Here is a 22,931-nt window from a genome sequence, read left to right as displayed (position 1 = left end):
GGGCAGGCCGCGGCGGGGGGCGGGCGGCCGTGCGGAGCGGAGCGTGCACTGCCCCTGCCCGGCGGGGAAACGGGGGGGTGGAAGGGGCAGCCGGAGGAGGCGGGGAAGAGGAGGCCGGCGCTGGCTTGAGGCAGCGGGGGCGGCTCCCGCCGCGCCGCCGCCCTGATAAAACGAGGCGTCGGGAGGGGGCTGGCGGCGGTGAGAGGGGGCGGCTATGGCGTGGGGCTGCACGCTGTGCCTGGCGCTGGCGGGAGGCGCCCTCCTGGCGCTGCTGGCCCAGCTGCTGCGCTGGGTGCGGGCCGACGGCGACCTCACGCTGCTGTGGGCCGAGTGGCGGGGGAAGAAGCCAGGTAAAGCTGACCGCTAGGGGAGGGGGGGTGCCGGGACAGGGAGTGGTGTCGCCACGGGGGTGTCTGGGGAGGGGTCCGTGAGGGGAAGGGACGTGGTGGCCTGTGGGGAGGGAAGGAAGGAGGAGAGGGGTTCCCGGGGACGCGGCTGAAGTCGCCTCAGCTCGGCCGAGCCAGTTCTTGGCAGCTGTCCGACGGGCTTATCTGAAGTTCAGTAAAAACAACCCCCAAAGCATAAATTTCCTGCCCTGAACTAGCCGTGTGCACCTCTCCCGCACCAACGCGGCTCTCCAGAAAGGAGCCGCCAGCGGGGCTGTGGTGAGCGCTGGCTCCTTTGGCCCAAAACTGGTTGTTTTGCAGGGTTTCTGGGCAGATGCCTGGCTCTGGCGCAGGGACCCAGGCTGTGAGGGTCAGGGAGGGTGTCGGTGGAAGGAAGAGGAAGGAGACAGGATGCTCTGCGCCTGCAGCCTGGACGGGTTCCTTTGTAGTTGGTTCGGCTGCTCTTTCAGTTTGTTCTGACATTTGCAAGCAGATCTCGGCATCACAGTAGCGGTGAAAGTGTTTAGCATGGTAAACGTTAATATAAATGTTTGGGTTAAATGGGTTTCCTCTCCTGAGAGTTGTGCCCCAAAAGGCACTGGGGAGCGGCGCTCACAGTTGCTGTCTGGGGCTTTGCACCAGTTCTGTGGGAGGTGCTGCTTTTGACACCTGTGGGTACAGAAGTTCAATAAAATGCCTTCAGACGGGGATTTGCAGCTCTTTCTTGTGTCGATCTGACTAGTTCTGCCTACTACTGGACAAAGATCTTTAAAAATCTTAGGTTTTATTCACTCAACAGAGGCTTTTGATCAGAAAAGCCACAACTTTCTGGATATCCCCCCCTCAGCCTTGCCAGCAGTGGGGACTGGGGGCTGCTGCGAGCTGTGCGGGGGGATGAGGTGAAGGTGGGGAGCTCTTCTTTCAGATTGGCTTCTTCCCTTAGCTGGTGAGATGCAAGAAGATGGGGCAAATGATGCTTCGAGCTCGTCCCATGTGAGAAATGAAACTGGATGTTGGGTTGAGATAGGGAGATAGAACTGCATTGAACGAAGGCGGATCAGGAATGTGTGACTGGGGGCAATGGTGGAATAAGGGTTTGAGACCACCATTCTGTAGGGCATGGTGGTGTGGGTGAAGGTCAGTATTAGAAAGGGCTTGAGAGAATAGTAGAATGAACAGGTTGAGACACCTCTCTCTTCTGCTTTCAGTAGAAGCTTGCTGCAAAAGTGCTAGTCCATATAATGGAGAAGAGAATAGAAAAGCATGCACAAGTAATAAAGTACTAAGAAATACTAAACTTAGGTCTGTGTGAGCAAACCGCGTGTAATTCTTAGGATATGCAGCTCAAAGTTTTATAGTAACTCCATCAGGTAGTTCCCTCACTATAAGAAAACCACAAAAAAGCTTTGTGTGTGTACTTTGCAAAGATAATGGACTCAGGGCAGAGAAACAAGGTGAACAGAATTGAAGCTTTGTCCTGAGGGATCTATGTGCAATGCTCATCAAGATGTAGGAGCTCTCAGGCAGACAAAGTGTTACTTGGATGTAGCCTTCAGTTTTATTGCAAGCTTGGAAACCTTTTAACTAGTCCCTAAAAGTTCCCATATAAAGAGCAATGTAGTTATTTTCTGATGTAGTTGTTTCAACATGTGAAGAATCAGGCAGAATTTTGTCAACATGAGCTCCTTTGCTCCACAAAGAAGCGAGCTGTGTTTTGTCCCCGTCTCCCAGCCTCAGTGCTTGCAATTAGCTAAAATATGTAGCTGAAATGGTAGCATTTAAGTGGCATTTTGCTGGTACTTCAGCCATATACATGTGGGATGGTGGTGCCACAGTGCTGATTCTAACTGTTCAGGTAGGAAAACAGAAGGAACAAATGCTAGAAAATATGTTTCTTTAAATATATTCCCCCTTTTCTCTTCCTCCTCACTATATTGTGCATGTAATTTAGCGTGCCTAGGTAAGTAGCATGTGGATCTCATGGGAAAAACCTCTTGATTTTTATTTAAAGCTGTTCTCAGATCTGCCAGTCTTGCAGTCATTATATTATGTTACTGCTTCTACAACTTTATTACAGATGTTGAAGTTCTTGGAGATAAAAATACTTACCAGAAAGCAGACTGATCTTGTGTGTTTCTTTCTCTTTTGCCGTAATTGCGAAGAAGGGCCTTAATATAGGTATGGCTGGTTCCATTTAAATGGTTCAGTTCTACTGGAAGAATTAACTTCTGGATTTTGTCATTGGCAGGTGCTGGATTGCTTCCCATCTCCCAAATATTTGTGTCGCTGGGATACAGGGGTTACTGGGTGCTGGATGGCTTTCCTTGTGTTGTTTCATTAGCTGAGCCACAGTCACTCTAAATATTGTTCTTTTCATAGGCAGTATAGTATTATCAAGCTAAGGAGGATCCTTTTACATATGAAAACCTATGTACCTGAAAGCCTCCTCCTGAATTAAAGCTGGGAATAACAATATGATTCTTTAGGGCCCTGGGGAGAATGTTCTGCTTTAAACCTCCCCTCCCCAAATTTGTTTCATGAATGAAATGAAATGGTAACCTTGTGCTATAGGAGCTATAAAATGTTGGAAAAAACCCTAAATAGGGCTACAAAAGCACTTCTTGGATTACTTGCAGTACTACTTTGTTCAACCTCTCCTTTGTTACGCCTTGTAACACAGTAGTTAATGGTTAGTGATAGTATAAGCTGAATCTGTTTTTCTTTTTTAATTTGTCATGGTTAATTTTTAAACTTATTTCCAGTAACAACAGGACATGTATTCTAGAGGAAGCTGGTGGTTTGGTACTTGTTCTACAACGGCATTTGAGCTAAGGTTTCCATTATGTTAACTCCCAGTAGCTCAGTGCTTGGTAACTATCAGCACTGAGGAATAGGTGGAAAACTTTCCTTATCTCAACTTAACTATTTTGTCCACAGAACAAGATCTGAATAACTGCAGTGAAACTGCCTAAGACAGGTCGGGAACAGGGAAACTAAATGGTAGGAGGCAGCTGATTTCTTTCAGTAGCAAGGGGAGGTGAGTGTGGTAAGCAGGGTTGAAGGTATGTCCGCATGTTCTTTTGTTGTGTAGTGTTTGTCTACACAGGTTTTCTGCCAAAACCCCCCCCCAGTAATAGGAGATGTGTACCCCATGTTTCTTGTGACTAATTCAAGGAGTTATGTATTGGAACAAAACTGGAGGAAGAGAGTGTGAATAAGCTTTATAGACAGCAGCGATTTGGTATAATTATTAATAAATTGGCTATTCCTACAACTTCAGTGACACCTGTTTCCACCTCCCAAGTACATCTCCCCTTTGAAAAGGGGCTGTTGCTGCTTTTGTTACTGTTTTTAAAAGCAAACAAAAAACCCCAGACAACCCAAAGCCACCATGTCTTGGGTTTAGGAGGGATTTTTCTGTGACTAAAATACTATCATAAAAAAAGGCAAATAATACTGACTGCCAGTGCCACAAACTCAAGCTGAGTTCTGCCAGTGAGTCTTGACTACCCTCTGCTTTTGTCGGAAGGGTGGAAGGTTTAGTGCTGGTCTCTTCCTGGGATTTATGTCTTTAAGACTCTGAAAGTAGAAATTTGCAACACAGCATATTATGGAGAGAACCCAGAACTGATTACTGAAGTAAGCAGAAAGTAAAAGCAGCCCCAGCCACTGGGGCTACAGTGAAAAAGAAGTACTTTTGCTAAATTAAGTATGAGTAGGTTTTGGTGAGCTGAAAAATGCTATTCTGGCCTTTTGCAGAATGGAACTGGATTTAAGTCTCAGGAAATGCATTTCACTCTGCTATTTGAATAATACCATGAAGGCTATGTAGGAAAACGTTTAGAAAGGCAAAGCCCAACTAGAACTTAACCTTTCCTTGGATGTTAAGAACAATAAAAAGAATTTCTATAAATATATTAGTTTAGGATATTGTTTACCTGGACTTTAATAAGGCCTTTGATACAGAATCCCACAGGATCCTCCTGGAGAAACTGTCTGCCCATGGGTCAGACTGGAGTAATCTCCGCTGGGTTAAAAACTGGCTGGAGGCTGAGCCCAGAGAGTGATGGTGAATGGAAAGGGTTATTAAGTCTTGGAATGGGCTGCCCAGGGAAGGGCTTGAGGCACCATCCCTGGAGGTTGACATAGTGCTCAGTAACATGGTTTAGTGATGGGTTTTATCAGTTAGGTTGATGGTTGGACTAGATGATCTTAAAGGTTCCTTCCAACCTGGACAATTCTATGATATTGTGAAATTTTTCTTGGTTGTATAGACATTGTTGCAGTACTCTTCTGTACAAAAAAAATAGAAGGAACAGCTCCTGCCAACTTGAGTCAGATTTCCACTAAGACTAATAGTCACTAGGACTAATCTTGAAGAACACCTACAAGTGTTAGGCAATGATACGTTCTGAAAAGTACTCTGCTGTTAGTGGTCGTTCATCCTTTAATCATGTTCTAGAATGAAATAGGTGATTTTTCATCCATCTGTTGTATTTGATGATTTTGGGTATGTGTCTGGAAGGCTAAGCCCTTTCCCAGTACTCGGGGATGACTGCAAACAAGGGGGGGCAGGCGTGGAAGCAGAGGAGTAAAAGGAGCAAGGTGCTGTTATTTTTACTACAGGTTAAAAAAGCATGCCTGGGCAGGAACTATGAGTACATGGGAAATTCACACGTGAGCTTACACCTTGAGAACTCCATGTACTGTGCTGTACTGGCCAACACAGGAATTGACCTGCATCAGATACAAAACAAGGTGGATGAACACCCACTTGGTGTGTTCTGATTCGGTGTCTTCGTTCAGAGAAGTATCTTCTGTCGGTGGTTACTTAAGAACATTTTTTGAGGTAGAACATTATTGGGAAAGGTTTGCTTTGGCTTTTGTTTGGATTTGCAGTACAGTAACTGTTTGCTGTCCTTTCCAAGAATTCTCTTCTCCCTTTTCCTCTGAAGCTCTCTTTGATGAGGTTAGTGGAAATGCTGTATGTAGATGGCTTGCAGAAAAGCAATCAAATTTCTTCCATCAGGTAGATAATCAGTGTTTATTCAGATTAGCCTTGGAACAAAGTTCAAGTGACAACAGAACAGCTATGAACAATTTCGCAACTGCACGTGACCAAAAAATAAAGAAGTCAGGATTTTGTAATAGCTCCCAAAAATGAGCATCTTTTTTAAAAACAATATCACGTTATACCCCTGCAGGGACTTAAATGTTTATCCTAACATTGGCAATGTGTGATCTGCTGTCTTGATTCTTTTGATAGAAGATGAACTGCGTGGCAAGGTTGTCTGGGTGACAGGAGCTTCAAGTGGAATTGGAGAAGAATTGGCTTACCAGCTGTCAAAGATAGGAGCCTTGCTTGCCATCTCAGCAAGAAGAGAGGATGAACTGGAAAGAGTGAAAAAGAAATGCCTTCGTAAGTACAACTTGCTACTTCGTGTGAGCAGTTCTACTCTTGCTGCGATGGAGTTGCCACAGAATACTAATCCACATATCACAGGAATAAATTTCATGAGGAAAGTAAACTTTATACAGAGCTTCACTGTACCTTCGAAACTCTTTGTGAGTGAGAAGCCTTTGTATAGACTTGCATAATGAGTTCCTTCATAAGCCAGTGTTACTTAAGAGAAGTAAGTTATCGTTTGCATTATCAATTGCAAGTTGTCTTGTAAGTGTTGTAGTTTTGGCCAGATTGGCCAATCAGAATGAGACACCCCTCCTCCCCCCTTCTCTGTCCAAGGAGAGGAGGTAGAGATTTGCGAGTTTAGAAAAAAACTGAACTACTTTAATGAAAATATTAATAAATAATAATTAAAAAAATGTATATAGTATATGCAAAACCATATCAAGCTCCCAGGATGACGATCACGTCACCAGCAGGCACAGGGAAAAGTCCCAGACTGGACTCAGTGATGGACAGGAATTGGATTCCGGATCTGGAGTCAGGAATGCTCAGATCGGGATCAAAGGCAAATGAACAGACAGGGTCCTCCTCGGACATCAGCCATTGAAGAGAGAGAGTTGACCCTTGGATCCCTCAGCTTTTATACTGAGTGTTATGCAGATGGGATGGAATACCCTGTTGGTCAGGCTTGGGTCATCTGTCCTGTCTGCTCTTCCCCAGTGGTGCGACTCCTCTATGCTTTTCTGCTTCCAACCCTCCAACAGGGCAAATAACAAAACAACACGTGGTCATGAACCTGATCTTCTCTTACAGTGGGAGGGACTTCACTGGAATGGTGGGACAGTCTTAGCTGCAGTATACACTAGATTTAAAGTCTTCTGTAGTTGCAACACTTCTGTGTTGCAATTGTATGCTACTTTAACTATAGGTCAGATAAGTAGGATGGAAGCTCTTCAGTAATAGTTACTCTGTATTTTCTATAGGCAGCCTAAGTAGTGAAAGAAAGTAATTTGGCCCACTTCCCTCTTATCCTTCCTTTCAAGTCTATGTAAACCCAGATTTCCACCCCTTCCCTTGATTTTCATGTGTGCTAGCCCCCTCTTAACGGCCCTGTGCTATACTCTCTCCAGCTTATCAGTAATTTTCTTGAACTAGGGGGTCCAAAATTGGACACAGTACTCCAGATGGAGAGTGTTGTGTAGATGCACTTAGAAATCACTTCCCTCAGTCTGCTCCTGCTAGAGCAACCCATTAGCATTTGTAATTGCAACAGGTAATTGCTAACTTGTGTTCAACTTGCTGTTGTCCTTCTATCAGGACCTCAGCTCTTGTTTGGAGAGCTGATACCTAGCCATTTGGATGTTGGCCTGCAGCACTGCATAGCATAATCTTGTCCCAGGTGTGAAATTTTGCATTTGGCTTTGTTGAACTTAATGAGTTTTGTCAGACCATCCTTACAGCTTGTTAAGATGCCTCTCTGAACAGCAGTCCTACTCTCCAGCATAGCAACTGCTCTTTTGAACTTGATGTTAACTGAAAATCTGCAGAAAACCTGTGTTTTGTCCCATCGTCTTGGGTCACTAATGAAGGTAGTAAAATATACTGCTTATGGAGGAATACCACTTAATAACTGTCCACTAGTTGGACTTTGGTCGATTGCTGTTCTTCAGGCCCAGTGACCCAGCCTGTTCTTCACACGCGTTGTAATCCACTCATCTAGACCCCTCATATTTCCCCAGTATAGCTTCAAGGACTCTGGAAAGCAGCACAATATAGCCAAAGTAAACAATGCCACTGCTTTCCCCTTGTCCACAGACCCAGTCATCTTCTCACAAAAAGCAAATAAGTTGGTCAGGGAGTATATGTTCATGGTAAATCTGTGCTGGCTCTTCCCAGTCACCTTCTTGGCCTTCATGTACATGGAAATTGCTTTCAGGAGGAATTGCCACATAATTTTCACAAGGACTGAAGTTAGGCCATGTGACATCTAGTTTTCTCCAGTTACTGGGGTGCTACTCCACTTACCAAGTACCTTCCAAACATGGGTGACATTAGTCAGCTCTTGTAACTCTTGGGTGTATATACTGCCCTCCTTAGATGTGCAGTTTGTCTCTAACTTGCTCTTCCTCTGACATTGTTAGTATTTCTTTCCCCCAGAGTCTAGCCTCAAGAGTGTGGGAGACCTGAGAGGAGACCTTGCCAGTGAAAACTAAGGCAATGAAGTCAGTGTTTTTCTGTGCCCTTTGTCGCTTCACCGTCTCTACCCAGCAATGAGCTCACTCTGTCTTTGGTCTTCCTTTTGTTGGTGCTGTACGTATGAAGCTCATGTTGCCTTTCACATTCCTCACCAGTTTCCACTCCATCTGGGCACTGATCTGCCTGATTCAGTCCTTGCATGCTTGGGCACTGGGTCCATGTGCTTCCTGGGTGGCTTGTCCCTGCTTCCACCTGCATGTATTTTGCAGTTGAGTTGAAGAGTGTTCTGTACGGTTGGAGCTAATGGGCTTTAACATGCCTGCTGTAGATGCTATGCACAGCAGCAGCTTAAGTAGATAATTTGCGTATTAATGCCAGAAACAAGCACGTATATAATGTGCAAAAGTTAGAGACACCACCCTATGATACATGTTTATGCATTCTCACTGCTTAAAAGCTGAAGGAGAGAGAAGGAAAAGTACCATAAAAGGTATGGTCATACCTGTTGGGTCATGCATATGCCAACTCAACACTTCATTGCACTTCTGCAGGAGGGAGAAAAAACAACTTGTATAACTTACATGGTTCCTGCAAGTGGCTTCTGTGTTTCCCCCCACCACTCTGCAACATGAGCTGAATTCAGCAGTAATGTTGGGGGCTGTGTTCTCTCAAAAGCCCTAAAAGGAGAAAAAAAAAAAAGTAGATAGGGATGAAAAGGGTGGTGTTTCTTGGTTTGACAAAGCTCAAGTGTGATTTAAATATGGATAGGTCAAATGAATGACAGAGAATCCATCATTTAGAGAATTATACGGTAATTGAGTTTGGAATGGGCCTCAGGAGGTCGTGTTGTCCAACCTCTGCTAAAAGTTCATGTTCTGTTAAGAGCATTATACAAAATAGAAACAAAAGATGTAAGAGGAAATGCTGAAGAGCTGGAAAATAAAGGGTCTATGCTGAGTAGTAGTGTTTATCATGTTACAAGAATTGGATTAACATATATTGAAAAGAATTGTTGATCTGAAATCCTTGATGGGATCCTGTGGGAAGGAGGTGTACACTTGATGACTTCAAATAATATTTTTAATGACATTATTTATGCAGCTGTCTTTCAAGAAAACCCAAGTTGTCTCTGAATGATTGTAACCATGTTCTAGTGAAAAAGTAACTAGAACTTAACAAAATATCATCAGGGAAGAGACAGCCTATGATTGCTTGATAGGAAAATGTCAGTCAGAAGACCTGCTGCTTGGTGGTTGGTCAGTTTCATCCCAACCAGAAGCCATGCATTGTAAAGCTGCTATGCAAGGAGACTTTAAAGGACCTCCAGAAGATGCTGCTCACTAGAAGTACACAGTTTCACAGCTGTATGAAAGTGGCCTTTGCTCTGGGTAGGCTGAACTTTGAGCACTCAGGTTCAGATATGTTGCTTCCAAAAGCTGGAGGCCATGTGTAATTAGCTTTGCAACTGGACACACTTCACTAAAGGATGCTAACTATCATTTATTAGCGTTTCTATAAAATGATGAAATCTTAAACTAAGGTCTTCCACTTGGGAGCAAATGTTTTTCTGGGTTATTGTAATTGTTCCCTTAAAAACATCAGTTTGGTAGTGGCCAAAAAGGAGGTGAAGTATTAGGAGTTGTTGTGTCTAAAGAAGTTTATACAGAAGAAGTTTTGAAAAAGGGTAACAAGAATGCTTGAAAGTTTTGTGAAAGCTGTGTAGGAGGTGTGACTAGAGGAAGGATTCCTCGCAACAGAAAAGAAGTGAAGAGGCTGATAGAGGTGTACGGTCTGAGTACTTTGGGGGAGGGTGGAAATCAGACTGGGCTGCTGGTTGCTCTAAAACGAGAACTAGGCTTCTGCTTTGATGTTTCCTGAAGCCAAAAGTTTCTTACATCATATAAAAGAGCGCTTCCTTCCTTATCAGCAGTTTGCTTCTCTTCCTCTGATTTTTTTTCTTTGCCCCCCCATGTAGCTTTCTTGGCTGGGTTGACTGTGTGGGCTTGTTAATCCGTGGCAGAAACACTCCACACCCCAGTAAGCTTCAACTGTGCAAGTCTGCTTGAGAGATCATGAGGCTGATGTGTGTCTCTGAAAGGGTAGTTTGAACTTCATGGATTATTTTTTTTTTTTGCTGTCTTTCTGGAAGAAACAGAGAGAAAAATGCACATGAAAGTGTCAGAGGGAGCAATAAATGGAAGTACTGGTGGCTTTAAACCAGACAGTTGGGTTTATTGTAGCAGTAACCTAAATGCTAGTGACCTTTGAACAGAGGCAACTTAGAGATTTAAGTAACCTCCGTAGATGTACATCACTGTAAAGACAAAGTTCAATCTTACCTGTATATGCAAGAAATAGTAATTAAAAAATCAGAGCCATGGGCCCTCTAAAGAGGGCAGCTGGTTAGAGGGGAGCAGCTACGCTTAGTTATGGCTAGGAATCAATTTAGAAAAACAAATAGCACTATCAAACTAATAAATAAAGTAAAAATACCATGTTATATGTAATTTAAAAAAAAAAATTGAAGATTTTCTTTTTGTGGGTCATCTGCCCCAAAACCTCAGGGTAACAAATCACTGCTCAAGAAATACTTTCTGTGGAAAAGGTCAGTTGTTCTGAAGAGACACTGGTAGAAACCCTCAGCATGAAGGCTTGAGCTGGAGGACAGCTGACTTTTATTTCAGGAGATGGATATATTAATGCTATCAGTTAAACAAAAACTCTTTCCATCTACCTCCTCCAATAATCTAGCTTCTCTACACTTTGCCTCACAGCTACTCATGTATATACACTGTGTTTTGGGTCTAAATTGTACGAGTCCTATTGTCAAGAATAAACACGTTTAACCAGTTAACATAGGAGCAAAGTGTCAAGGCTGCCCATATGCTCCGCTTCTGAATGGCTCAGTGAAAAATTTTGGTGTAAAATAATTCTGTCGTATATTAATCCCAACTACTGCAATTTATTTGAAGAACTGAATTGTCTATATTGTTTAATATAGACAATTAATTACATAGGTTTAATACAGTCAAGCTTTTCACAAGCAAAAACACAATCATGAGAAAGAAGGATTTGGTAGGAACTGATTAAAAATGGAGATGAAAATGAAAACAGCAAACATCTTATTTGGAACTTGTTGTTATGGTTTCTTGGTGTCTTTTAAGTGAAAATGTGGAGTTTAAAAGCACATTTCATTGGTTCCCATTCACTTTATTGTTGTTTTTAGAGATTAGCAACTTGAGTGAAAAAGATATCCTTGTTCTGCGTCTTGACTTGACTGATAGAAGCTCTCATGAAGCTGCAACCAACAGTGTTCTTAAACATTTTGGCAAGGTAAGGTGTGCTTCTGGAGTTAAAAATTCTTTTTCTTCTCTAGCTCCTATCCTCGCACTTATGTTTACGTTTCATTTTTATTTTGTTGTATGGTAAATTCACCAGTATCTGCATCTTGCTTAAGTTTCAGTATTAAACATGCCAGAAAGCATCTAGGTTCTCCTTCCTTCTGTTCTTTGCTTCTGGGTTTCAGCAGGCTTTGCAGAGACGTAGCACTGAACAAATAATCACTGGTCACTAAGAAGAACTAAAAGTTTACTTGCTTGATGTCACTAAATTTCTGGACTATCTGGAAAAATCCTCAGCTGTATATTTAGGGCTCAAAATTGTGTATGAAAGTCAGAACCTTTATTTTGTAGTTTTAGTAATGCATGTAATTTGGCTACAATATGGGACAAACCTGGACAGCAGGCACAATTTCCTTGTTTTCCTTGTTTTGTGCATAGTTTTCTTGATTGCGTATTCAGAGTACGGAGTTAAGAGAGTAGCAGTCAGATCCAACCAGTACTAAGTACAACTTGCAAAACTTCAAGCTAGGCCTTTAGTCCACTGGTATTTTGATTTCTCAGTGAAATTCTTGGTCCAAAGTTTGTTTCTTGTGTTCTTTACTCTAGTTCTTTTCTGGTTTTGCACAAAACGTATTTTCCAAGGTCACCTTGAAGGACCTGAGTGTTAAGTGTTATTTGCTACAGTGCAGTCAGGTTGAAAAATGTTGTGTGGAAAACAACTTTGCAGCTGCCACTGTTCCTGTACTAGGAGTTAGAACGTTTTTTTGGCGTCAAACAGTGTGTTCGTGTTTTGTTGACTCAGCTCAAAATGAGCCAGCCATCAATTCAAAGTGGAATATAGTGGAACTAGTGAACCTAGTGAAACTTCTTCAGCAGCTGATACGTCTCACTTGTGTATGTCAGAGACAACACCAGAGGGAAGAGAATAGCCAGTTAACAGGTGCCTGGGGAAGTGCAACTATTAAAGGAAATGTGTTATATTAATATGTCGTTGTGTCTTTCCTGAGATTGATGTTTTGGTCAACAATGGTGGACGCTCCCAACGCTCGCTGTTCGTGGATACAAACCTGGATGTCTACAGTGCCATAATGGAACTCAACTACCTGGGTACAATCTCTTTAACAAAACATGTCCTGAATCACATGATCCAAAGGAAAAAAGGCAAGATCGTTACTGTAAGCAGTGTGATGGGTATCATGGGAGCTCCTCTTGCCTCTGGCTACTGTGCCAGTAAGCATGCTCTGCAGGTAAGTTGAATTGTGTGAGATTTAGCTTCATGGTGTAGCAGACCCACATCAGTTAATGATGTAGCAGAGGACTTTATTCTGTACAGAAAACACAAATCTCCTCTGAAGTTGCACACGGAATATGTAACTTTCTCAGGTTTTGTAAGTCCTTTAAAATTAATTTTCTCTGAAGTGTGAGATGTCTCAGCTCTCAGCCTAGATTTATTTTCCTGACTGAAATTCAAATACCATCTTAGTTGGGCCTAACCACTATGTAATTAAATTACAATGTGAAATACAAGACCTTAGCTTCTGACCTTCAGATGAAGGAATACCTAAATCAGAGGACTATTCTGTTGCATGTAGAAGCCCTAATGTTCTTAGCTTAATTCAGTTATGGAGGAAAAGTCACTGGTGAGAGTTTTAAAACTACAGGAGTTTTGTAGGACAGCAAAGTGAGAACAGTGTGTGATAAAGCAGACTACTTGGAGAAATGAGAATTCCTCATCTAGCTGGGAACATCGGAATGAATCTTCCCAACAGTTCTGAATCTTGCTGTGGTGTGAAGAATTGACAGCTCGTAGTGTCTTAGGAAGGTATCTTCTGCAAAACACTTAACTTTCAGTATTGCTTGTGAAGAGTTTTTGAAAGTAGTCTCATTTGTGTAGAAAAACATAAGAGGAGCTCAGAAAAGTATTGGGGGAAAAAAATGAGGAATCATTTGTTTAACTAGTAAAATTATTTAGATATATTTGTCTTTCACCACTCTTTGACTTCTGCGAAGGTACATGTTGATCTCAGTACAATAAACATCAGCTGTGCTCAGTGATTTTAAAAAACTGACACCATCTTACTCCCTGCTAGATTTAAGCACATAAACAGAGTAAAGAGCTTTGCTTAAGCTATGGGATCAGTATTTTTTTGACAATTTGGCTAAAACCAACAAAAATGTAACAAGTGGCTGACACTGCAAAGCCACTAGACGCTTGACAGAAGCAGAAGATGTAGAAGATGGTGACAGGTCTCTGCTGATAACGTTTTCAGTTAGTGATGAGGGGAGATCTATGCCCTTCGTTTGAGTGGTAGCGATGAAATTGCCCGTTAGAGTCCAGCTTTTGGTTTAAGTCTAGTAGATATAAATTAGAATGCAATGAGCAGAAGCATGGATTCCCTTTGTGCTCCTTTATTAAGTGTTCTTTCAGTTGAATTATCTCTTGGGTGTGGTGTGCCTGGTCTAAGCACGGCTGATTAGTTGCAGAGTACAAGGAGTTCACGTCTTGCTTTAAAATTCTCAGGACTCTGAATCTCATGTTAAGATCAAGAACATGGAAGAAGCTTTAATGAGAGAGCTTATTTTTAATTAATACAGAAATGTTAATAAACTAACTGAACTGCATATATTTTTGTTAGATTCCACCTTTGCTCAATACCCAGGCCAGACTCCAAACCTCCTTTCTTGTTTATTTCACAGTAGTTCTGCAAATACTAATTGCAAGTGGTAAAACATGTGATTTGCAATACAGATTTTGGACAGACTTGGTCTGAGAGTCTCCTGTCAGTCTGGAATTATGACTAGATGTTAGCTTGAAACCCTAAAAAACTAGAAAAGCTTTTTTTTGAAATATCAAACTCCACCAGTACAGTTCAGGTAAAGGAATACCGTAGGAATGGCAGTCCTCTTCAGATAGCCCAGGAGCCCATCTCTGACAATGACTGAAAAGAAATGACTAGAGAGGGGGTAGGGGAAAAATAAGATGAAGCCAAAGTGACGTTTTTCTTGTGTTTTCCAAGCATGTATCAACCTTTGTTCTAAGATCTTCATGAAATGAAGACTGGATTTTGGCCACCAATCATTAAATACGTGTGCCTGTCTGACATGAATTCATCTGTTATGGTTTGGGTTGTTTTTTTTTAATTCATGCCTTGGAGCCTAACGCAGTTGACACCGTTAATGCTACAGTCGTAATCATGCCTTTTTTGAAAAAGTCCCTCCTTTTGTTCTGTTACTGTTTTTTTGGGGCTTTTTTTGTTTTTAATGATTTTTTTTTAAATGGCAGTTGGAGGAGGAAGGAATTCTGCTAAGAATTTAAACTTTTTTCTTGAAACAACCACACTTGGATTCATGCCAACTGGAATTCTTCATAACAATGTTCTACTGATGAGATTACCCTTTATTTCAGTTCTGGGAGTGCTGTAAGAGCATGAGTCAAGTCCACGGGAGTCTGCATCTGACTTACAGTTTCTCTCCTAGTGTGATGATGCTCATGGACATCACGTGCCATTCATTGAGTTGTAATTCATATAATTGGTGGTATGTGGAGTGGATCAGAAATGGTGGCCTTCAAAGTGTTCCTTAATCAGGAACCTGTATAATAAGCACATGGATTGCACTGAACAGCAACCACTACTGTCTTTGTTTAGTCTCTGGTCAGTAGGGGCATTTCTAAATGTTTCCGTCATAGTAGAAGGCAGTTCAGTCTTGCCTTCTTCAGCATCTTCTAGGATTTGGTCACTGAGCTGGAAAACCCCAGAAATGGCTTAAAGCAGTTCTTGTTCACCAGACCCTTTGTCTGCATGTAAGAGCTGGGCTTGGGGGAAACGCTCAGATTCTTCCCCTTGCACTTGAGTTCTCCTTTGAGACTGTTCCTAAATCTGGGTCTGCTCCTGCCTGAATTTAAAGAAAAGAGAGCACTTTATTTTCTTGCCTGGAGAAGAGAAGGCTCTGGGGAGACCTCATATCAGTCTTCCAATATCCAAAGGGAGCTACAGGAGAGATGGGGAGGGACTCTTTGTCAGGGAGTGCAGTGACAGGACAAGGGGTAATGGTTTTAATATTGGAAGAGGGAAGATTTAGATTAGATACCAGGAAGAAATTCTTTGCTGTGAGGGTGGTGAGACACTGGAACAGGTTGCCCAGAGAAGTTGTGGCTGCCCCATCCCTGGAGGGGTTCAAGGCCAGGCTGGATGGGGCTTTGAGCAACCCCTCACCACAGGAAGGACATTGAGGTGCTGGAGCTTTAATGAGAGAGCTTATTTTTAATTAATACAGAAATGTTAATAAACTAACTGAACTGCATATATTTTTGTTAGATTCCACCTTTGCTCAATACCCAGGCCAGACTCCAAACCTCCTTTCTTGTTTATTTCACAGTAGTTCTGCAAATACTAATTGCAAGTGTTAAAACATGTGATTTGCAATATAGATTTTGGACAGACTTGGTCTGAGAGTCTCCTGTCAGTCTGGAATTATGACTAGATGTTAGCTTGAAACCCTAAAAAACTAGAAAAGCTTTTTTTTGAAATATCAAACTCCACCAGTACAGTTCAGGTAAAGGAATACCGTAGGAATGGCAGTCCTCTTCAGATAGCCCAGGAGCCCATCTCTGACAATGACTGAAAAGAAATGACTAGAGAGGGGGTAGGGGAAAAATAAGATGAAGCCAAAGTGACGTTTTTCTTGTGTTTTCCAAGCATGTATCAACCTTTGTTCTAAGATCTTCATGAAATGAAGACTGGATTTTGGCCACCAATCATTAAATACGTGTGCCTGTCTGACATGAATTCATCTGTTATGGTTTGGGTTGTTTTTTTTTAATTCATGCCTTGGAGCCTAACGCAGTTGACACCGTTAATGCTACAGTCGTAATCATGCCTTTTTTGAAAAAGTCCCTCCTTTTGTTCTGTTACTGTTTTTTTGGGGCTTTTTTTGTTTTTAATGATTTTTTTTTAAATGGCAGTTGGAGGAGGAAGGAATTCTGCTAAGAATTTAAACTTTTTTCTTGAAACAACCACACTTGGATTCATGCCAACTGGAATTCTTCATAACAATGTTCTACTGATGAGATTACCCTTTATTTCAGTTCTGGGAGTGCTGTAAGAGCATGAGTCAAGTCCACGGGAGTCTGCATCTGACTTACAGTTTCTCTCCTAGTGTGATGATGCTCATGGACATCACGTGCCATTCATTGAGTTGTAATTCATATAATTGGTGGTATGTGGAGTGGATCAGAAATGGTGGCCTTCAAAGTGTTCCTTAATCAGGAACCTGTATAATAAGCACATGGATTGCACTGAACAACAACCACTACTGTCTTTGTTTAGTCTCTGGTCAGTAGGGGCATTTCTAAATGTTTCCGTCATAGTAGAAGGCAGTTCAGTCTTGCCTTCTTCAGCATCTTCTAGGATTTGGTCACTGAGCTGGAAAACCCCAGAAATGGCTTAGAGCAGTTCTTGTTCACCAGACCCTTTGTCTGCATGTAAGAGCTGGGCTTGGGGGAAACGCTCAGATTCTTCCCCTTGCACTTGAGTTCTCCTTTGAGACTGTTCCTAAATCTGGGTCTGCTCCTGCCTGAATTTAAAGAAAAGAGAGCACTTTATTTTCTTGCCTGGAGAAGAGAAGGCTCCGGGGAGACCTCATATCAGTCTTCCAATATCCAAAGGGAGCTACAGGAGAGATGGGGAGGGACTCTTTGTCAGGGAGTGCAGTGACAGGACAAGGGGTAATGGTTTTAATATTGGAAGAGGGAAGATTTAGATTAGATACCAGGAAGAAATTCTTTGCTGTGAGGGTGGTGAGACACTGGAACAGGTTGCCCAGAGAAGTTGTGGCTGCCCCATCCCTGGAGGGGTTCAAGGCCAGGCTGGATGGGGCTTTGAGCAACCCCTCACCACAGGAAGGACATTGAGGTGCTGGAACGTGTCCAGAGGAGAGCCACCAAGCTGGGGAGGGGTCTGGAGAACAAGTCCTATGAGGAGAGGCTGAGGGAACTGGGCATGTTTAGCTTGGAGAAGAGGAGGCTGAGGGGAGACCTCCTTGCCCTCTCCAACTCCCGGAAAGGAGGGTGTAGAGAGGTGGGGGTTGGCCTCTTCTCCCAAGGGAATAATGACAGGAGCAGAGGAAATGGTCTGAAGTTGGGGCAGGGGAGGTTTAGATGAGATCTTAGGAAGAATGACTTTCCTGAGAGGGTGGTCAGGCACTGGAAAGCCCTGCCCAGGGAGGTGGTGGAGTCACCATCCCTGGAGGTATATGGATGTGGCACTTCAGGGCATGCTCTAGTGCCTGAGATTGTAGGGGGTTGTTTTGTGTGTGTGGTTGGACTCAGTGATCTCAGAGGTCCTGTCCAACCATGACAATTCTGTGATCTAGGGGAGGGCCCAGGTTCTTAATCCAAAACAGCTGGGTGGTTGGCAAATCTGAGATCCTTTCCCATGCGTCCAGAAGCAGACTTCTGGGCATATAAGTGTCTTTATGTTAGAACTTACTCCTCCAGAAATTACACATCTCCTCCAGAAACTACATGTCTCTGTGAAGATCCAATACTAGATATGGGACCTGCAAGTGCTTATAACTTGAAATACGTGGTCAGCTTTTTTACAGAACATAGCTGTGAAGCATGTATGCAAATCTATAAACTGGAATTAGTCACCAGCAATTGGGACGGTGAGGCTGAGGCTCCAGTGGGAGCTAACGATGGGCAGTACCCCCAGTAACGAGGCCCCCAAGTGCTCTGTCGGTGGGACTTGTCCTCAGTAGAGGGGCAGCAAAACCTGGCTGTTGTTTAGAGAAATTACTGTATGTTTGAGAAGTCAAGGATAGATTCTTCAGTGATGTATATATATCAATGATGTGTATAATTGCAGGTAAAATTCTAGATTAGCCAGCGAACACAAAAAGCCAAAAAAAGCAGTAGTAGTTGCTTTTAGTGGAATACTGCTATTTTTATGGTATAAAGAAAATATGTAGTCTGTTAAGCCTTGCTACAAGCAGAAATATGGCAAAGGAAAGTTACATTATGGTAATCTTTTCTTCTAGGGTTTTTTTAATTCTCTTCGGACTGAACTGACTGACTACCCTGGGATAAGTATTATCAACATATGTCCAGGACCTGTGCAGTCTCAGATCATACAAAACGTCTTTACGGAGAATCTGGCAAAGGTAAGGACTCAATTCCGTTGGGAGAAACTCACCTTTTGCTGCAGGCCCCGTTATTCTTTCGTGGCTTTCTTTTCTTTTTCTCCTTGTAGCAGCGCAAGTCAACTTCCTCTTCTTACTAAGGAATGCTTTGATTGGTGCAGAACTATGTATAGTCTTGTAATTCTTTGTGGTATCAAGTCCATACCAAATGAAAATGAAAATGAAATTTGAGAGTCGCTGTGCCTTCTCTCTTCCAACACGTACAATCCAAGCCCAGTAAAATTTACTGTACGGCCACCCTGCTGCAGTTTTAGGGGAAAAGCCAGGGTTTTCTGGACACGGTTCTGCACGCAGAGTAGCATCCTTTCTGCACAGGTAGCTTTGTGTTTGCCCCCGTCGCGGTGCCTCCCCGTTGGGCTGACCCCGTTGCTGGCAGAGCTGCTGGAGTCAGCTGCCGGGCGGCGCGCGCCCCGCTGGTGGGGATTGCTCAAGGGGAAAAAGCAAAACCTCAGAACTGCACTGTTGCCTTTAACAAAGGCTGTCTAACAGAGCAGCTGGCTAAAATTGCTACTGTCATGCATCAAAATGTCATCTGTCCTAAATTCCATCAGTTTAAAGCTTAGGATAACCCAGCAGTGGGAGCCGGGGGGGATAATCTCCCGTTTTTAAATTGAATTCTGAAAGGAATTCTGGCTTGCAAAACTTCATACTTCTGTGAAAGAAAAGATGTACTTTTTGAGCAGTCTGGAATGCTTGCAAAACACATTCCTCAGATTTCAGCGTGGCAAAAGGAGGAGGACTGAATCTAGAGCAGAATTGCTTTTGCTTTGAGAAATAGCAGGGACTGACGGAGCGGTCTGTTACTGCTGGAGTGAGGTGCACATAAACTCACGGGGCTGGGGCTTGTGGTCACCGAGCGATGTGTGTGGACAGGATGACAAGGAGGACATGGCTGCCACTGAAGAAGCCTGTTGCTTTTCTCTTGTTGGAGGTGGCTGCCCCCAGAGGAGAGCTGGCAGGAATGGTTAAGTTGATGGGGAACGTGGCCTCATCTACTAACTTGCAGCATATAACGGGCTGGGCAGCTGGGGAGGAGAAAATTCCTGTTTCTCAGAGGCCTCAGCTGCAGAATGGGTAACTTGTCCTGATACCTCTATTTCACAATAACGTAGAAGCCGTGCTGAAGCAGGATGGATTTAGGGGTCCATTTTTTTTAACCTTCCTTGACCCTTCAATGGAGGCATTAATTAAAAGACTGCTTTATTTAAGCATTGGTGGTAAAGGAAGGTGGTAAGTGTTCCCACACCAAAGACACAAAGTGTCTCCACAACCAAAGTGTTCTCCACAACCAAAGGAGGTTGTGGAGTCCCCTTCTTTGGACATCTTCAAGACCTGCCTTGATGCAGTCCTGAGTGACATGCTCTGACAAGCTCTAGGCAATCCTGCTTCAGCAGGGGAGTTGGACTAGATGATCTCTATGGTTCCTTCCAACTCTAAAAAAAAAAATCAGTGAAATTCAGTGAAAGACTGAGCATAGTGGGGGATGGGGTCCCCAGCCCCAGTCTCTGCTGCACTGGCTGGTCATCCCACTTATCTCCCCACAGTGGAGAAACTGGGAGGAGTACCTCTGTGGCACGGAGCGTGACCCTTCCTGTCCCTCAAAGAGAAGTCCATTTCTGATCCCTCCTGTCTCTCTCTCCCCTCCAGTCCATAGAGAACAGCGGTGACCAGTCCCACAAGATGCCAACCGACCGCTGTGTCCGGCTCACCCTGGTGAGCACAGCCAACGACCTGAAGGAAGCCTGGATCAGTGACCACCCCTACCTGGCTGTTTGCTACCTCTGGCAGTACGCGCCCACCTGGGCTTGGTGGCTGATGAACAGAATGGGCAAGAGGAGGATACAGAACTTCAAGAGCGGAGTGGTAAGTTTATTCCTCTCTCCTCCTGCTGCCAGACTCTTTAGCCACAATAATGTTGGGAATGGGGTTTTGGATCCCTGGCTTTTTTCTCTCCTCACTTCCCTGGCAGCTGGTGCCAGGTCAGGCTCCAGCGCCTGGTTGTCTAGGATGGCTGCAGCCTGTTTTTTCTGTTTAATATATGCACCTGTATATTCTGGTGCAGAATTTGGTACAGGCAATGCTCTTCGCAGTCTCTTCTAAGCTGTGACCTGAAAGCTCTTTGGAAAGGCAGGTAAGCTTTATGGAACAAACCAATTAACCGGCCATTTTCATTAGAGATCCTGCCCACTTCCCAGGTCAGAGAGAGAGGAGCACGTGATAGGAAACTTGGGCTTGGGAAATTAAAATCACTTCAGTCTTTTACTGTGAGGGTGGCAGTGAGGAGGAGGAGGAAGGTCAGTGCTGAGGGTGATGGAACAGCAAGAGCGATGAGAATTATTACAAACATTTAACGGTTCTTAGGGACAGGATGACACATTTTGCAAAATAATCTCTTTCTTGACTGCTGGAGCTCAATATTTAATATTAAATTTAATTTAACTTATTGGTGATCCAGGATATAAAACTACAGACAAATCTTGGAAGCAGGTTTCTAAAAATATTTCAAAGCAGCTCTGAAATATAGAGATACTGAATCATTGGGAGGAAGAAGCCAGCCCCAGCTGGGGTAGCAGATAGAAGGAAGGTGCACAGAAGGACAGCATGAATCTTGTGCTGTCGGGGTGTCCTCTCAACCCCGGCCATCTCAGCAGGGCAGAATTCCTGGGCAGCTGCTCTGGGGGAAGAATAAAAAGCTCCCCACCTTGCCAGACATCGGGAAGGACCGTGTGTGGTTTGCAGAGCTGTAGTTGGACTCTAGAGGTCTTGAGCTCCATAAATGAGCCATTGTAGATAGCTGAGCTAGTGTAAATTGTTTCATTAAGACTTGAAAACGTCTCTCTTGGTTGTGTCTAGTTTTTATATCGGAGACGTGATCTGAGCAGCTCCTGGGGTGCGTTAAGCAATGCCACTGTCTGGCAGGGGCTTCACCCACGTTTCCATCCCTGAAGGCAGGAGTGCAGCGCAGCGATCTGTTGGTGCAACTCTGCTTGGTAGATGGTGCTTTTCCTTCTGGGTTTTTGCTGAACTTGGTGCAAAAAAAAAAAACATGTAAAAGTACTCCAAAAGCAGGAAATGCAAAAATAAGGGAAGCACCTGCAGCTTAAAGCTTCTTACTCCCACACTGTAAGGGCCCGCTGTCACAAACTGTGTCAAGCGGAGTAACACCGTGGGTGGAGGACTTAAGTAAGGGGAGGAAATACCAATTTTATGTGTTCTCACTCCAGGACGCTGATGCCTCTTACTCAAGAAAGAAGAAGTAAAGACAAACGTGTACAAAATCCTGCTTGTGCTAAGACTGAGAATTTTTTTTCATATTACGTGACTGCAAGCAAAAGCTTTTTTTATCTGTTGTGCCTTTGTCGTCATGTAACTCGACAAATCTATCAAGCTGTATACACATTTGACTAAATAAAAATCTCTTTTAAGCAAACCTGTTTCGTGTCAGACTCCCAGGGGCGGAATCGTTAAGCTTCCAAGAACTGAGACAGAAGAGGCCAGGCAGCATTATTTTGTTTTTCTGCTGCTATGACACTGGCAAACACTTAGCAAGCAGGCTAAGAGTCATATACCCAGAGGATCCTGTTTCCCTCACTCTTTTTCATTACTAACGGACCTTCAACACGAAGACCCCAAGTAGAAGCTTGTGATGTAAAAGGCAAGGAGGTACAGCCTGTGGTTGAAGCATTCCTTTGCGAAAAGATTATATTTCTTCTTTGCTGGAGGGGTGGTCTGAGAGCAAAATACATCATGTGTATTTAGAGCTAAATCCTTTAACTTCTGGCACAACTTAGTCTTTAGGTCCCTCGGCACCACGGCTGAGTTCTCAGTCTTCTGGTTGTTTTGTAAAGTCTGAGACAGGCAGAGCATGTCAAAGCCGTGGGGAGGGGAGAGGGCGATGGTGGAAGTGTAACCCCTGTGGTTGGCAGCTCCAAATCTCTAGAGCATCAAGGGGAGAGGAACAGGGAGAGTTCCTGTAGCAGAAGAGCCTGTAGCTGTGAGGGGGGACGTGCTATTAATGAGAAATCTAACTCTGCAGCAGATCACTCCCAGCCAAAACACCAGAGCTGGTGTTGGAGCTGCCTGGGGGCAGCTGTTGCAGGACAGGCAAGTCAAGCATGAAACAGAGGCTGAGTTCCCAGTTTGGTGGGACACGGGCCCTGCTGCACGGAGCAGAGGCCAGGTGCAGCAATGCAGGTGTTCCTGGTACCGGGCAGGAACAGCCCCAAGGAACCAGGGATTGATCTTACAGGTTAGGGGTGGACCTGCTGGAGGCAACTTCTGAAGAGAAAAATCTAGGGGTCCTGGTAGACAGCAAAATGACAATGAGCAAGCAGTGTGCTCTTGTGGCCAGGAAGGCCAACGGAATCCTGGGCTGCCTAGGGAAAAGTGTGGCCAGCAGGT

At 43.7% G+C, this 22,931-nt stretch overlaps 1 protein-coding gene across 1 annotated transcript; it reads left to right on the top strand.

Annotated features, from left to right (window-relative positions):
• The first annotated feature begins 193 nt into the window (after positions 1-193).
• On the top strand, positions 194-21,960 carry DHRS7 (dehydrogenase/reductase (SDR family) member 7). Its single transcript, XM_014966601.1, has 7 exons — positions 194-350; positions 5,653-5,805; positions 11,216-11,322; positions 12,338-12,577; positions 18,369-18,491; positions 20,178-20,393; positions 21,755-21,960. The coding sequence occupies exons 1-7, from the start codon at positions 215-217 to the stop codon at positions 21,788-21,790; spliced, it is 1,011 nt and encodes a 336-aa protein (XP_014822087.1). The 5' UTR covers positions 194-214; the 3' UTR covers positions 21,791-21,960.
• Positions 21,961-22,931: the final 971 nt, after the last annotated feature.

This window comes from Calidris pugnax, unplaced genomic scaffold (genome assembly GCF_001431845.1).
Source record: "Calidris pugnax isolate Ruff unplaced genomic scaffold, ASM143184v1 scaffold74, whole genome shotgun sequence".
NCBI lineage: Eukaryota > Metazoa > Chordata > Aves > Charadriiformes > Scolopacidae > Calidris > Calidris pugnax.
This window is presented reverse-complemented; position numbering and strand designations above follow the sequence as displayed.

Excerpts from the sequence above, each read along its gene's own strand:
- DHRS7 (XM_014966601.1), top strand. The coding sequence starts at position 215 with ATGGCGTGGGGCTGCACGCTGTGCCTGGCGCTGGCGGGAGGCGCCCTC. Across the intron at positions 11,323-12,337 it reads TTCTTAAACATTTTGGCAAG|ATTGATGTTTTGGTCAACAA; the intron begins GTAAGGTGTGCT and ends GTCTTTCCTGAG. Across the intron at positions 18,492-20,177 it reads TTACGGAGAATCTGGCAAAG|TCCATAGAGAACAGCGGTGA; the intron begins GTAAGGACTCAA and ends TCTCCCCTCCAG.